Below are 16371 nucleotides of genomic sequence, written 5' to 3'. Positions count from 1 at the left end.
CATACATAGTTGTGCCAGCAAATGACCGTACAGTCTGGTCATTTGCCATCACCACAACTGGATCCATGACGGACTGACAGCTAGACCCTCTTCTACATATATTGTGGGACAAACCACACTGCATTTGTTGAAATACATGACTAAAAGTCTGGTGGGACTCTTAAGTTGTGGCAAGCATGACTAGCTTCTATGTTCTGAGTGGGAGCTTTAGCCTAGCATGCTAGCATCCAGAATGGAACACCACCTTGACAGCGTGGTGGGTCCTCCAAATGTTTGTCATAAAGAGACAGATGTATAAAATTGCTAACAAAAACTGGTAGAGTATGTGTCTACATCTTGTATCATAGTTTGTAAGTTATATAGAGCTATAACGTTACCCCGTCAGTTGTACGCAACAACAGCTGACTGCCTTTCTCCTTGAATCAACGGCCCCGTGAAAGGTTGCCATGGGGAACAGTTACCTACAGGCATAAAGCTTCAACTTTGCATCTACACTTGCATCCAAAGACATGTTTATCTTCATTTGAATAAGTGGAAAAATAAGCACAGTTGTAGTTGTATCATTACACTAGTTTTCATTTCCTTACACAAAAAGTGAAGAGAACCTCAAGTCACCCCAACTCAAATTGATCTACTTCATTTTCATCCTTCCAAGCCTCCTAATTTATTCTCTTACTTCATCCTCTGCTCTCTAACTTCTACTAACAACACCCAAGTTTGAAGGCCTACTTCCAAATTCCTGTTATCATCCTTACTAAACCTCAAACTCCAGCTCCCATATTTTCTCCCTCCCTGTTCCCCTCCTTCCTTTCCTCGCTGCAACTATCCCTCCCCCACACCTCCTAACTTTCTTTTCTCCTTCTTCCCTCCCTCTTGATAATTACTCCTCCCACCCAATCCCATACTGACCTCGTCCTCAGGTTGCTGAGCCTGGGGGGTGTCGTGGTGGTTGGGGGTTTCACAGTCAGGGCTGTAGTGTTCACAGTAGTCATGGGCTGCTCTGGGGTCTGCCACTATCAGCAGCTGCTGGATGTCACCCTGGAAGAGGAGAAGAAGAAGAAGCAAAGCAGCGTGTCAGCAGAAGCCATGTCAACAAAATTTCACAGGCGTTTCCCACTGTAAATTCCCATGTCAGAGTTTTCTTTAATCTTTAGTGTCTCTCGCATAAAGCTACTATAGGTTTATGTTATGGCCATCAATTTTATTTATTTCAACATAGTTTCCAATGCGGTTTGGCAAATGGCTCTAAATACTACAATACGGTGGAGCCTTAGCCACTGTTGCTATTGAGGAGGCGCCAGTCAGGGACACGAATAAGTGCTGTAGCCAACACAGAACACTTCCTCGATGCAACTGGGAACAAAGCAAGGCACTATCTTTGCTGTAATCATCCAAACGTATCCGGAATCCAAAAGTGAGTGTAGTGTAAGATTTTTATAAAAAGTACCCTTTCGCTTCCACTTGCCGTTAGCGGCACACAAACATAACAGGATTTGGAAATGCTTCTTGGAAATTGTAGTTGACCGCTCTACTTATTTTTCTGTACACAGGGTCTGACTCTTTGATCAAAGAAACAGATTACAAAGTGGCAACAGTTTGTTTTTTTGTACTGAAAATTCGACCTCAATTTCATGCCCATCCAACTCTTGGAAATGCTCCAACTGCCAATCAGCTGACATTCTGTGTGCAGGAAATGAAAGTGACTATTACTTCCTGAGCTTTGACGCCCAAAAAAACACTGGACACCACTCGCTTTGTGTCCTTCTTTCTTCTTTCATGATTACAAATGGAAAACAAATGTTACTATGCACCTATAACTCCTTGTTTGATTGCCTCAGCTTTGCAGCAATGTCGTGGTAATAAAATGTGACAATAAAACAATGAGGCAGATGTTGTGCAGTACCAGAGGCAGAAGTCTCTTGACTATTAATTACATATAACTTTATGGAGGCTTTAGGGGAGACTGTAACCTTTTAAAAAAGAACTATTGTATAGTCCCCCCACTCAGCCATTAGGGACAGCAAGTCCCCTTACACAGCAGACAAATAACCAAGGTCTGTACTTATCTGAGGCAGTCTGTTTTTCATGAGCTTTTGGAAAAGGAAATTAGATCCCTGCTCCCAACCCTTCCATCAGCCAAAGGCTCTTTTTCCATGATCGTCTCTATAGGAATTTCCAAACCAGGACCTGCTATGCCACTGATGTGTAGAATGTTATCTATACCCATCAACCATATGGGCAACTCAGCTGACCCTTGTCAGAATCACCAAGAGTGAGTGACAAAGAGGACAAATAAACGGGGAAAATAACTGTGCTGTGTAAAGGTGAAAAAAGGCCGCAGCCAGGGTGGCCCCTACAGAGGAAGCCCATACATGCAGATTGCATTAAATTACAGGACGCAACATCTGTACAAGCTTAGACCTCTGGAACACATTAGATATTCAACGCCCCATGCTTCCATCATACGTGACCAGTAAATCCCAAAAGTGTATTGAACAACCCAAACAACAACCAGAAAATATCCACAAGTTGAAATTTTACATTATGGACAAGTGCTTCCTGTTGTCACCTGTTGTGCCATTAATGCTATAGTCAGTTACAGTTGGTTATCACTCTCTTGCAGATCCCCCTTCCCATGACAAAACCATGAAATAGAATGAGAGCAGAAGAGACATTGAACAGTTTGCCAGTCATTTGATGAATAAAAAAGAAAATGGCGATCGCTGTTGGTTATGATAACAAGACATGCCAATGGGGACATTAAGCATGTCACAGTCACTAAATTGAGAACCCAATTCTGGCCTATTCTTAGACATATTTTCCTTATTAATCAGAAAGATACAACCATACACCAATCCAAATTCTTTCTTTCACTAAACTAAGACAAACATTAGCTTAATTGCCAAAACAAAAACCTCACCAAAACCACCATAGTTAGTCTTGTTAGTCATCTAGTTAGTTAGTCCAATGCTCCAACAACCACAAGCTCTTTTTTGGTTGATATAAACCCTTAATTCACCTAGTTAGGCATAGAATTATGCTGATCTTCAAAACGTGAATCTCTGTGGTCTCTCTCAAACCTAACAGCTGCTGAGCAGCAGCCCTTATCCGTTCTTTGAAGGCAGCTGCAGTAATGTTACATGTTACAAGCATGCAATTAATGACAACAAAATATTATTTAAAAATGTACTACTCCACTGGTCCTTGCTGCAAAACCTCACCTCAGTGAGACGTCTATACGGAAGTTAGCCCTCTAAATCAGCTGTAATTGCAACAGTACACATAAATATGGCCGTCACTCTAACCATCCTGCTACCAGCCCCAACGAAGTGCACCGGGCTATGAAGCCAAATTTTGTAGTGGCCAAACAGTGATACTGCAGTATCTGGGAATCCATCACGTGACGCCATTGGGCCTAAAAAGACTTTGTCCCATAGACTTACATTGGGAAAGAGACCTCTATTAATCTGAGGATATTTTTTTTTTGAGTGTCACAACCTCAGAGAAATGATTTCAGTATCAAGGTTTAATCCAGTCAGTCCGATAACATTTCAGAAGTCCAAAAGAGCCGCAAGTCTTAATTATTTTATCTCTGTTCAAGTTTGTGGAGCGCTAGACCGGAAGTCAGCCACTCGGCCAGCTGAAGTTGGCCGCACAGCACCGCTCCGACGCACTAGGCCTTAAGTCTCTAGTATGGGCCCAATGATGCAGAAGCCATGCTGATCATGTGTGTAATTTCATACTGTAGAAATAGAGCTTTTTTGGCTTCATGCGCCACTAAACAACTTTCATAGGAATGAACAGGGTCCTGCCACCAATGCTGTATCCAGCTCTCTTAATACATCCATACTGACTACTTTGATTTGAATGGAAATGTCCGTTCTACTCTCATTATATTTCTATGGAGAAACACATTATCCGTGTAATTAGAGTTGGAGAATCTCCACAGTTTACAGAATCTTGGAGTAAAATGTAGCTCATGTCTCATCAGGGAAGAAAAGATTAATGAAATGTGACAAAATTACACACTTGTTTCAAACAGTAACACCCATGATGTGAACATTTCAACCCTTGTCGGTATCAGGTTTGTAGCTGGAGGGCTATCCAGAATAATTGCAATAGAAGAATTGCAAATGTAAAATAATACTAAATACAAACAGAAAGTACCGCACATTGAATTCAAATGGTTTCTCTTCCTCGACTTCACATCTAAGCACCTTAATAAAAAGGGCAGTGGGCAACAGTGGCCAAAAACAAACACATGTGACCAAAAGGTCATCAGTTTGATCCCCTGACTGCAGGATAATTCTAGGTGGGGAGAATGCAAGGAGCTCCTACCCCTCCCTTGAGCAAGGCATTTAACTGTGGCCAGCAGATTAAACTGTGGTTGTACTGGGCAGCTTCCAGGTGTGAATGTGTGTAACTGAGTGTGGAGCACTGGGCGTTTCTGCAAAAGAGAATTTGTGCTTATTAAACCCACGCTCAGTGGGGAAAAAAAAAGGGAAAATACCATGCTCACAAGAGTTCACCCTGCACTTTCTGAACCTCCTACTACAACTAAATCTACAACGACAGGCAGAAGGTCTGAAATTCATGACAGTCATTCAGCCATTCAGCCACTGCATACTATGTCCTTGCTATAATTTAACACAAATGGATCCAAAGTCAAAGCCAGAACCAGAGAGGACAGTTTAAAACATAGACACATTGCATTGGGCGCGATTTCTGTCTGCCTCCTCCTGTAAATGTCTTCCTGAGTGCTATGTTCATTCACTTTATTTTTTTGGTGTGTTTATATGTGTATTTGGTAAGAAAATAAAGGTACATAGCAAGAATGTATTTACTGCACAAGAGAAAACAAATATCTGCTGAAGATCTGCAGAAGACTCCACAAACGTCATAAGGGGACTGTCAAGAGACCACACACACTTGGCCCATTTATAAAGCCAGTCAGTGATTCAATCACTCCCATACTCCCCAGTCTGTTTCTCCCTCACCATTCCCCCTCTTTTCTTTTACCCTCTGTGTCTCCTTCGTCTGCATCTCTGTGCTTTTGTTGATGTTACTGTCTGGATTGTCTTGCACATCTCTTTGGCATCTGTTGAGGTTCCTCCTCAGAATTCCAGGAATGATCTACAGCAATGCCCTGGCTCTGCTTGGAGCTGGCACAGACACAATAGGATAAATCATCTGTCTAGGCTGCACTACAATCAGTCTATTAATGGTTCTGCGTACAATGTGCATGTGTGTGTGTGTAAATACAACACGCCTTGACACATGTTAACCTTCATTGCACACTGTAACAACAACCATTCGACGGAAAAAAGTACATGAAAGGACAAAGGATGAGACTGACTGATCAAAGACAAGAGAAGAGACTTGAATGGTCATTGAATCCCTCCTTCCATCTACATTTCACCCATAGACAAAGCAATTTTAGGGTATAACTGTTTTTTGTTTTGGACATAGACACACCACTAGTTTTCCCCCAAGCATACACGTTTCACATTTGATTTTAAGCTAAGAAATGTAAAGCAGCATTGGAGACTCCCTGGGCTATAGGTGACCTTGGCTGTGAAGAGTATCCCTCTCGGAGCACAGCCCACACCCACTGGAACAGAAGTCATTTAAGGAAAATAACTGGCAGATGGATGATCATTTAATAGTAGGCGGTATTAAAAGCCCTCAGCAGACCATGAAATCTGTCCTTGGTATTGTATTCTTAATAGAACGTCAAATATGAGCTTCTGAATGCCACTCAGAAGGATAGAAGTGTGAGGGCGGGGGGGGGGCTGTGATCAAGTGAGTAGTTGACATCCGACTGTGAGCGCACATTACTTCATCCACAAGCATAAAGCACATGACTGACCTCAAAAAATCAAGGCAGAACTTTGATTAGATGCAGATAGCTCCCGCTGGCGCCGGATCAGAGATGACAGGAGGCACGGGGGTTCCCCCCCCCAATCTTGTATTTGTTGGACTAATTTAAAGGCATAAACAAAGATGTAGTTTGTGTTTGACTCAACAAAATTGAGACCATACTTGATTTAGAAACGTTATCAACATTAGAGTGTCAATTTCTGGAGGGATACCAAACTCAATGTTGGTTGTTTTTTTCAAGGCCTGGAGATGTTTTGCTCTGAATCAGCCATACAGGCAGACCTTCTGCTCAAAGTGCACATAAATCCCACCTTGTTTTCTAGGGTTAGCAAAAACTAAAACCACCCATGCTCCTACTTTAAAGCTGTAGTTGCTAACTTTTCTAAAAATAACCTTTGATCGTATTTGCTGAAACTGTCACTCTATGCATACAGTAGTGCATGAGACAGATTGCCTGTGAAAAAATCATGCTCCCATGCCTCCTCTTAGTGCTTCTAATGGCTTTTGCAAGAATTTACCGCACATGAACAAAAACAACCAATCAGAGCAGAGGACTCTTTATGCAGCTGTCAATAATGTCAATCACTGCTCCTGAACACACCAGCTGGAGCTTTCTCATTTCAGAGCTAAACAGTACACTAAAATATGTTTTAGTAAAAGAAAGTATAAATAATACATTCAATTTGTTAGGTTATGAATGGAGGAAACTAGGCAACGCTGATCAAATGTTTCTTGCCTCAAATGTTTTCAGAAACATATTCAAGTGTACTGTTTAGCTGTAAAATGAGAATGTCCGTGATCCAGTTGCCATGTTGGATACCGTTGAGCCAAAACCAAGCACCATACACCAGCTGGAGCAAACTTTCTCATTTCACAGCTAAACAGTACACTAAAATATTTATTTTAGTAAGAGAAAGTATAAATAATACATCTAATTTATTACGTTATGAATGGAATGGAGGAAAGTGTGCTAGCAGCTAGGCTAAGTTATGCAATGTAAACACGCTTGAGCTAACAATGGGTGACTAGCAAAAACCAATCGACATGTCTATGGACCATTTTGTTTGTTCAATGATGTTGATGTCAATCCATGTTTTCTGGCTGTTGGGAGAAGTATGGAGTTTTAAGCCAGACGGATGGTTTGGGTTTAAATTAAAAGATTTCTTCAAGAAAGGGCTCTCTGACAGAAAGCCCTGAAGGCCAACTTATTCCATGTGCTGTTTTACTGCCCTTAAGCGGTTACAGCCTACTGCCCTTATTTTTTATGGCCAAAACAAAAAAGAAAGGAGTGGCAGCTTCCTCTGTAATTGATTGTGTTAAATGGACAGATGATATTGCCTCATGTCATTCGCAGACCTATGAATCGCATCGTATCGGAATCGTATTGTGGCAGACTTTGTAACAGACAAATATTGTATCGTTGTCCAAAGAATCGATATGATATCCTATTGTGATGAGACCAGTGATTTACACCCCTAGTGATCAATGCTGCCTAGTTTTGACAGTTTGACAGCAGCTCATGAGCAGTGACTGACATGACTGAAAGCTGCATTAGAGACTCCTTGGCTCTGACTGGTTGTATTCCTTCAACCATGGTGGATTCTGGCAAATGTCATTAGAAGCACTACGAGGAGGAACATGATGTTTTTTCACAGACTTCCTGTCTAGGGATGTCCCGATCCAGCCTTTTCACTTCCGATCCGATACCGATATTACAGCCTTGAGTTTTGGCCAATACCGATCTGATCCAAGCGCGTATTATACATATTCACTTATTTTGTTGTCAGTCATGTTAGAAAAGGTTTGATCAAGCAATATTACTCTAACAAGAACAAGTTAACAACTTAATCGGGTTAGTTAGAATGATCCACAACAGCTGGTATGAGAAACTGACCCGTTTATTGTTAACAGGGTTAAATAAACAAACTTTAAACTTGGACATTAACATTAAATAAAAAATATAGCTGGTTTGCTTTGGCTGCTTTGGCCCCTTAATAAATAGAAAATAAATCAACACAAGAAATCTTTAAAATGTCTAACATTGAAATTAAAATAGCAGCAAGACTCCACACACTTGTGCTTTGGCTCCCTAATAAATAAAAAATAGATTAACACCACAAGACATTGTTGACATTTAACAAACAATGCAGTCTTTCCTTTTCAGTTATTTTAGTAGTGTCAGTCTCAGCCTGTTTAAACAAGCAATAGTCCATCCATGGCTTCAATTTCACTAATTGTGCCCAAAACAGTGCCATCAATGCTCTTTACTTAAACAGTAAGAGTGTAAACCAAATAAAAATATCACTCTCAAAAAAACAGAGCAGAAAAAAAATAGTCAGTTAACTAAATTGACCGCTACTCTTCCTACCCTTCCCTCCATGTGTGTCTGCATGCTGGCCTGGTGGATTGATAGTAAGAGCTGGAGCGGATCACTGGAATGGACTGCTTGAATCGCGGAGCGCTGGGCTGGCCGGAAAACCTGGATCGGATTCCGTGAAAAACTGAATCGGACTTCTTGGATCGGCATTTTTCCATGCAGTCCGATCCGATGCCGATGCATGTTTTTTGCTAGTATCGGCGGCCGATGACTGGGACATCCCTGTTCCTGTCCCATATAATACTGTGTGCATATAGTGACAGTTTTAGCAAATGCGACAAAAAGGTAATTTTATAAAACTATAAGACCTTTGAAGACGTCATCTCGGGCTCTGAGAAATTATACTTGGAATTTTTTTACTATTTTATAGACAAAATTGGCAAATCAATTGATGACAAAATAATCCCACTTTACAGCCCTACTGTACATTGTTAAATAATGACACGTAGTTTCCACTAATGCTTACAGAACAACATTTAAGTGCGTAATTAGGTGGTTGAAAGGTTTTTGTCTGTGTCCAGGTGCAGCAGGTCACTTTGCCTGCAGGGAACAGCTGGAGGATATTAATGCACCTGGAACACGCATTTGGAAGTATGCCCAGAGCATCTGCAGTCTGACCCAGTAAAACACAAACGCATGCAGTGGCTGGAGATAAAAGTGTGCCGTGATCACAAATTCTTCGTTTGTGTGATAAATTTTTACTTTACAGACTTTCTACTAGTTACTAGCAGCATCCTTTCATGACATCAGGATTTCATCTGGGCTCAAAGGTCAACTGAATGAGGTCTTAACATGAATAAATAAATGAATGAAAGGACAGTTCTTAATACTGCAACACTGAGACACTACACACCTTGCAGCAAAAAACTTTCACAGAAACTTATTTCTATCAAAGAAACAGTTCAGAGGAAACCTTTAGGGGTGTCACTGTAACCTGCCTGTCACACTGACCCATCATCAGCCAGATGCGGCCAGCTCAGAAGCCATGCAGACTAAGACCGCTCGAATCAACAGTCTCTTGCAGATGTTTCTGCTTTTAAAATGCACATCATGCAAACTTGCAGTATCTCTTATAACCATAACTTACTTCTGCACTTTCTCTATCATTTCAAAAGCCTGCTTTTCCAAACTCTGAGCTGGGAGAACATCTTGAAAGAACAAATAGACAGATGGAATTTCAAAACTGTACAAGGACAACAATTAACCAAGAAGCAGAGAGGAGGAAAAAATGTATAATACTCTCCCTGATTTCTCCCAGTGTTTTATCAAATGCAGCCTTTGTGGTCAGCACAAGGATAAAGTTTCTTTTCAAGCACTGGAGGCATACGAATGTCTTGCACCCTTCGAATATTAAAACATTTCGTCTGCCAGTAGCTCACAAAACTGTTGAACTGTTTGAACCATCTGCTTGCTTGTCTGCCTGCCTGCCCTTTCTTCACTTCTCTCTCTCTCTGTCTCTTTTTCCTCGCTCTGCTCTTTTCCATCAGCAAAAGTTTTTAAGAAGCACCTTGGGTCCATTACTTCCTTGCTGGGCTAGGACCAGTTAGTGAGGGTTACAGCACAGGGGACAAGGAAGTCAGATACAGGTACACTTTGACAAAGACATGTTAAAGTCTTCTGTTTTTTGCATATTATTACAAGTTGAAAATATCAGTGACTGATGGCCTTTTCAGTAACAGCAACACTCGAACAAATGTGAATTAATTACTATATTCCTATGACACAACCCAAACCAAAACATTTTGTGACGAGTGCTGGAGGGTGAAAAGTGACTGAAGCAGATGAGAAACAGTCAGAGCGTTTCTCTTCCTGCCAACTCAACCATAAACAACGATTCACTTTAAAGCTTAGAGCCCATCAGAGCCTTGTTAGATTCCCCTGCCAAAGACTGTCCTGCTTGAGGGACAGCGTTTTGGAACGATCTACTGTGCAGTAATGACAGACACATAAACAAACTATCTTCGCCTTCTCACAGACACACGTTTTTATGCATGCATGCACGTATGAAACAACACACACACGTAAACACACAGTCTGGCACACGGCACAAACAAAGAATCCCACCCTAAAGTCTGAAAAATGGATTTGCATAAAAATGAGAGATGATTCAAATATCGTGTGGCTTTTATTTAAAAGAAGAAAAAGCAGGAGAAAGAGGGAAAAAAGGCATTTGGACGCCCAGTCAGTGAGCATATCTTTTAAACAGCTGTGCAATCTGAGCCAAGACTAAGCACACACTGATCATATTTTCCCCAAGCCTTCGCTCTCCCCTGTGCTTCCAGCTTTGACACCTGCTTATGCAATCTACTGCAGTAAGGTAGCCATGTGCTCGCAGCTCAAAGCTGTTTTAGTGAGAAAGCTCACAGCCAGCCTCAGTAATTAAACTGTGGAATGGCTCCAAAGTTGGGAAGCTCAGGCTTGCTATGCTCAACAGCCACAATTTCTGAGATACTTTCTCATAACTGTGAATCCAAAATTCTTCAGATAACCCAATGGAGGCATAGCCAGAGTAAAGGTTTGCCTTTTGTTGGATTAATTTACAAAGGCAAGAAAATAACTAATGCCAAGGTTAGGGTATGTTAATTTTCAAAGTTAAGAGATTTGCATTTGCCTATAGCTACAGTGCGAGCCATAAGAACAAAGTTTTGGTTTATAATGGTGGCAGATGGAGGTCAAATATCAATATAATCATTGGGTGTTTTTAGTAGTTCTAAGAACTAACCTTTTTAATGTGTCAAGAACAATCGTAGTTCTTAAAACGCCATTTTGAAGAACTTTTTTAGCTTCCATTTCAAACTACTGTTCAGGAACCTTGAATGACAAAAGGCTTACCGGTCAAACACATGAGCCAATGCAGCACCAGCATGCGCCATTCTAAAAAACCTTAGCCTTGTAAACAACAGACAACGCAAAACACAGACAACAGCTCTGACAAATGAACCGATGATGAAGTTTTGACTTTACTGATCATATATGTGACAGGGAAAATACAATGCAATTTAGACTAGTCAAAGCGAAAGTGACATTGCTATATCAGCAGCCAGTCGGCTTATGTCACTTTGTGATGTTATTGGTGGGGTGAATGCAAACAGAAAAAAAGCCCTTGAAGGTACGTAGTTCTCGGGGGAGCTCCTCAATGGACAGTTCCTCTGAGGCAGTGGTTCCCAACTGGCCCAGCCACAGGGTACATACTTGCATTTGAGCTAGTTTGCGGTCTCTGTCTAATAGCTGTCTGTTAGTCACTCACTCTACAGCAGGAAATGGCACTTAAAAATAAAAGCTCTGTGCTGGAAATTCACAGTAATTCAAAATAAAGTGAGTCAGTTGCAGTCCATTTAGAAACCTGTGACCCACTTTTGGCCCATGACCCACCAGTTGGGAACCACTGCTCTAAGGGACTCCCCAACTGTTTGGTCCAAAAACGCCTACTGGGATCAGGGTTGGACATGAACTGGCTGGTGGATTCCAAAATCCACCAACCACTCAACAGATACCATTGTTTCTTTTGGCTGGCGAGTGAAGCAAATCTAGCAGCCGCTTCCATAGTTTACCAACATTTGGCAGGTGGCTGGTGCTAATTTCCAACCCTGATTGGGATCTCTCCTCTGGGGACTAAAAATATGCATGATAAATTTAATCAAAATGAAGCATTTTGGGGTGTAACAGAATTGTATAAAAAGTTAAATACCACTCATACACTGCCTGGCCAAAAAAAAAGTCACCACCAAAAAAAAAGGTCATACACTCTAATATTTCGTTGGACCGCCTTTAGCTTTGATTACGGCATGCAATCGCTGTGGCATTGTTTCGATAAGCTTCTGCAATGTCACAAGATTTATTTCCATCCAGTGTTGCATTAATTTTTCACCAAGATCTTGCATTGATGATGGTAGAGTCTGACCGCTGCACAAAGCCTTCTCCAGCACATCCCAAAGATTCTCAATGGGGTTAAGGTCTGGACTCTGTGGTGGCCAATCCATGTGTGAAAATGATGTCTCATGCTCCCTGAGCCAGTCTTTCACAATTTGAGCCCGATGAATCCTGGCATTGTCATCTTGGAATATGCCCGTGCCATCAGGGAAGAAAAAATCCATTGATGGAATAACCTGGTCATTCAGTATATTCAGGTAGTCAGCTGACCTCATTCTTTGAGCACATACTGTTGCTGAACCTAGACCTGACCAACTGCAGCAACCCCAGATCATAACACTGCCCCCACAGGCTTGTACAGTAGGCACTAGGCATGATGGGTGCATCACTTCATCTGCCTCTCTTCTTACCCTGATGCGCCCATCACTCTGGAACAGGGTAAATCTGGACTCATCAGACCACATGACCTTCTTCCATTGCTCCAGAGTCCAATCTTTATGCTCCCTAGCAAATTGAAGCCTTTTTTTCCGGTTAGCCTCACTGATTAGTGGTTTTCTTAAGGCTACACAGCTGTTCAGTCCCAATCCCTTGAGTTCCCTTCGCATTGTGCGTGTGGAAATGCTCTTACTTTCACTATTAAACATAGCCCTGAGTTCTACTGTTGTTTTTCTTCGATTTGATCTCACCAAACGTTTAAGTGATCGCCGATCACGATCATTGAGGATTTTTTTCCGGCCACATTTCTTCCTCGAAGACGATGGGTCCCCACTATCCTTCCAGTTTTTAATAATGCGTTGGACAGTTCTTAACCCAATTTTAGTAGTTTCTGCAATCTCCTTAGATGTTTTCTCTGCTTGATGCATGCCAATGATTTGACCCTTCTCAAACAGACTAACATCTTTTCCACGACCACGGGATGTGTCTTTCGACATGGTTGTTTAGGAAATGAGAAGCAACTCATTGCACCAGTTGGGGTTAAATAACTTGTTGCCAGCTGAAAGATAATCGCCCATGCAGTAATTATCCAATAGGAGGCTCGTACCTATTTGCTTAGTTAAATCCAGGTGGCGACTTTTTTTTTGGCCAGGCAGTGTATTTCAATGCGTTAAATGTGGAGGTTGCGCCAGGAGAAACAAATACCCTGTCTCTGTCAACTGTTCAAAAATACGTCTATAAAACCTCTGAAGCTAACAAACATGTTGTATCTCATTGTACATTATACAGCAAAGCTTAATTAACTACACCTATGCGTTGAAGCTGGATCAAAGTTCTAAGAACCCAATGAATTAACATTTTTTAGCTTATCTACAGTAGATACTGCAGCAAGAATTGTTCCAAAGGTCCCATAGCCTCCAATGTATACTAATTATAGTATACCTATAACAGCTGTAGAATAAATGCCAAAGTATTCCATAAGCAACAATTCTGAACACATGGCTTGCTTTAGAAACTTGTTTTTATCTGTAGAAATCTATAGTATATCGCCAAGACCCTTATGGCCTGTAAGGATGTTTGCCAATAGCAGAGCAGTGTGTGTCCACAAGTAGCCAGTTTGCAATCAACAAATCTAGGGTTATCAAACTTGAAGTGGAAATAATTACAGTTTGAGATATGGATGAATTTCTAGCTGGGCCACCACAACATTTTTTTCGTGTGATACGCTGATTAAAACCACCTTGGAAACTGCAAAAAAAGCTCAACCCTTGGGACAAAAGGAATCGTTCTCTCTTCTCTAGGTTTTTAAAAAGTGAACAAAACAAATTACTCTGTAATTCAATACCATTTAGTGTTAAATTCGTTCAAACAAAGAGCACTCACAAAAGCCAAATAGCTGGTCTTAAACCAGCATTAAAAATAGAAAGGGCTTGGTGAAAGTGCTAGGCTCCACTCCACTCCACTCAACTCTCAATTACCTTAATTACAATCCCAACTCTAATCACTGTGGCTTTCACTCATGTTATAAAACTAATTTACTCTGAGTGTGCTCATTGTACTTTAATACAATAGTAAATGTTAAATGTCAAAACATACTGCTGGAAACTGCACTGACTCTTCTTATCATGGCCTCAACTTGTCTATACGTTAAACCTCTATATCTAGCAATGTGATCTGCTTGCCAAAAACCTATCACTGAAGAAGGGTGGGATCCCGTTTCCAAGTGGCTCCTCTGTGGAAAGTCATCTCTGACCTGGAGGCAAACATTTTGCAGGCTGTTCTACTTAGCAAGCATTCCACATGCAGACATCAAAGAGAGGCTATTGTCTTTGGAGCTAGCATTCAGCTCACATTTTCCACTCAGCTCACAGCTACCTGTGCTAAACCTAGTAGCTAGGACCTCCATTTCATAATCAACACCTCACAATGAGCTGTGAATTTTAATTCTGAGCTCTGATAGACACAAATATTGAGGAAATAATGTAAAATAATCTCGCAAATAATAAGAAAAGTCATGGCTCTTAAATAACACACTGTCCAATATAACCTAATAGACCTCAGGCTTCTTTTTTAATAAGTCAGCTATTCAAACAAATCCGAACCAGTGCTGAGAAACAAAAAAACCCTTTGAACAACACACTGTGCAAGTAGCCTTTCCACAGACATTGCCCACGACTCTTGCCAAGTACACAAAGCCAATATTGTTGTTCTGGCCAATAAAATTCACCATTTACTGTATGCACAAGTTAATGAAAGACAAATAAAATGTCTGGCCTCAAAGCGTTTGGACTTAAAGTATTAGACACTAAAATTGTCCCTTTTCACAATGGTAAATGAGATTCATTGAGAGCAAGATTCACAATATGCTTTTGATTACATCCGCATTTAACCAGAATGGAGAAATCGCTGGCATCTAAGTAAGCTTCAAACTCCCTCAAAACATAATCACTTCAATCTAGTGGCAAATGTCTGCATTATATTTTGGAAAGACACTTGTGTGAAGATGATGGAGACATCTTGAAGCAGATTCTTACAATAGATTTAAATGTCAGAGGTGAATTGTGTTGTATCTTTCCAAGATGGCAAGAACTACTGGATGATAATAACAAGGATAATATAGCCTTTGACATCCTTAATCATACTTAATTTCTCTGCACTGATACAACCAAGGTGAGCGTTTAAGGAATAGTTGAAGATTTCTGGGAAGCACATTCATTCGCTTTCTTGCCAACATTTGGATGAAAAGATTATCAGCAATCTCATGCGTTGATTCAAGCTTAGCATGAAGACAGGACTGGCATGACTCTCTTCAAAGTTCAAAAATATTCCTGCCAACACAGCATCTAATATGATTAATCAGTGCACAAACAGAAAAGTGAAAATGACAAGATGTGGTTTCATGGGCAATGTCTTGGTGGTCATGGCCGGGTGCAGTGAGGCCATCTTAAGCGTTTCCTCCTGCTTCCACTCTTAATGCTAACCCAAGCTAATTGCCTCCTGGCTCTTAATAAATACTTCAAAGCACAAATATGAGCATGGCATCATCTTCTCATCCACTGTAACTCTTGACAAAAAAGCAAATAAGTGCTTCTGAGTGCTTCCTTTAAACCTATTCACTCCATAGTCACAATGCAGCAAGCGTAATCCAGATGAAGAGTGATTCAAAATGGCCGCCTTACCTCAAAGACTTCCTCATCCAGGATTCTGGTACCAAAGACAGTAATGCCTTCTGTGTTGATAACGGCCTGGTCGCTTCTGGCGAGGGGTCGGGTCACCTTCTTCTTACAGTCCACGATGATGGTGACACTCTTCTTCTCCACGCTGATGGCGACACGATGCCATCTGTGCAGCAGGTGAGAAAAATGAGGGGTCAGAAATACATACCAAAACACTCTGGTACTTCCTATCCTTTCAAAAAATTGCCACAGTTTATCTTTAAAGAAATAGTGTGACATTTTGGGAACACTTTCTTGACAAGATTTAGATGAGAAGACAAATAGGTTACTACTGTGATATCTGTACGTCAAATATAAAGCAGCTAGCAGCTAATTAGCCTAGCTTAGCTTAATGTTAAGACTGTAAGCAGTTGAGAACCGTTAGCTTGGCTCTGTCTGATAGCAACAATATCTGCCTACTAATGGCGCTAAAGCTCACCAATGAAAACAATATATCTCATATAAAAACAACAATTTATTTTTATTTTTTAAACAGAGCCAGGTAAACTGTTTGCTTCTGGGTCCAGACTTCATACTAAGCTAACTGTCAGCTGGTTTCCAGTTTCCATACCTTTGAGTTTGCAGTGAAATATA

The 16371-nt window shown here is 41.0% G+C and overlaps 1 protein-coding gene across 2 annotated transcripts in view; it reads right to left on the bottom strand.

The window, feature by feature from the left end:
• LOC117271663 (collagen alpha-1(XI) chain-like) overlaps nucleotides 1-16371 on the bottom strand; it is a 106595-nt gene that overhangs the window by 78732 nt on the left and 11492 nt on the right. For both annotated transcript variants that reach the window (XM_033649985.2, XM_033649986.2), the window contains exons 4-5: nucleotides 15742-15904; nucleotides 910-1038 (exon numbers count right to left, since the gene is read on the bottom strand). In XM_033649985.2, coding sequence (XP_033505876.1) covers nucleotides 910-1038; nucleotides 15742-15904 — 292 coding nt within the window. The remainder of the gene's footprint in view (nucleotides 1-909; nucleotides 1039-15741; nucleotides 15905-16371) is intronic.

This window comes from Epinephelus lanceolatus, chromosome 12 (genome assembly GCF_041903045.1).
Source record: "Epinephelus lanceolatus isolate andai-2023 chromosome 12, ASM4190304v1, whole genome shotgun sequence".
Classification (NCBI taxonomy): Eukaryota; Metazoa; Chordata; class Actinopteri; order Perciformes; family Serranidae; genus Epinephelus; species Epinephelus lanceolatus.
The sequence above is the reverse complement of the archived record's forward strand: the minus strand, read 5'-3'. Positions and strand labels throughout refer to the sequence as shown.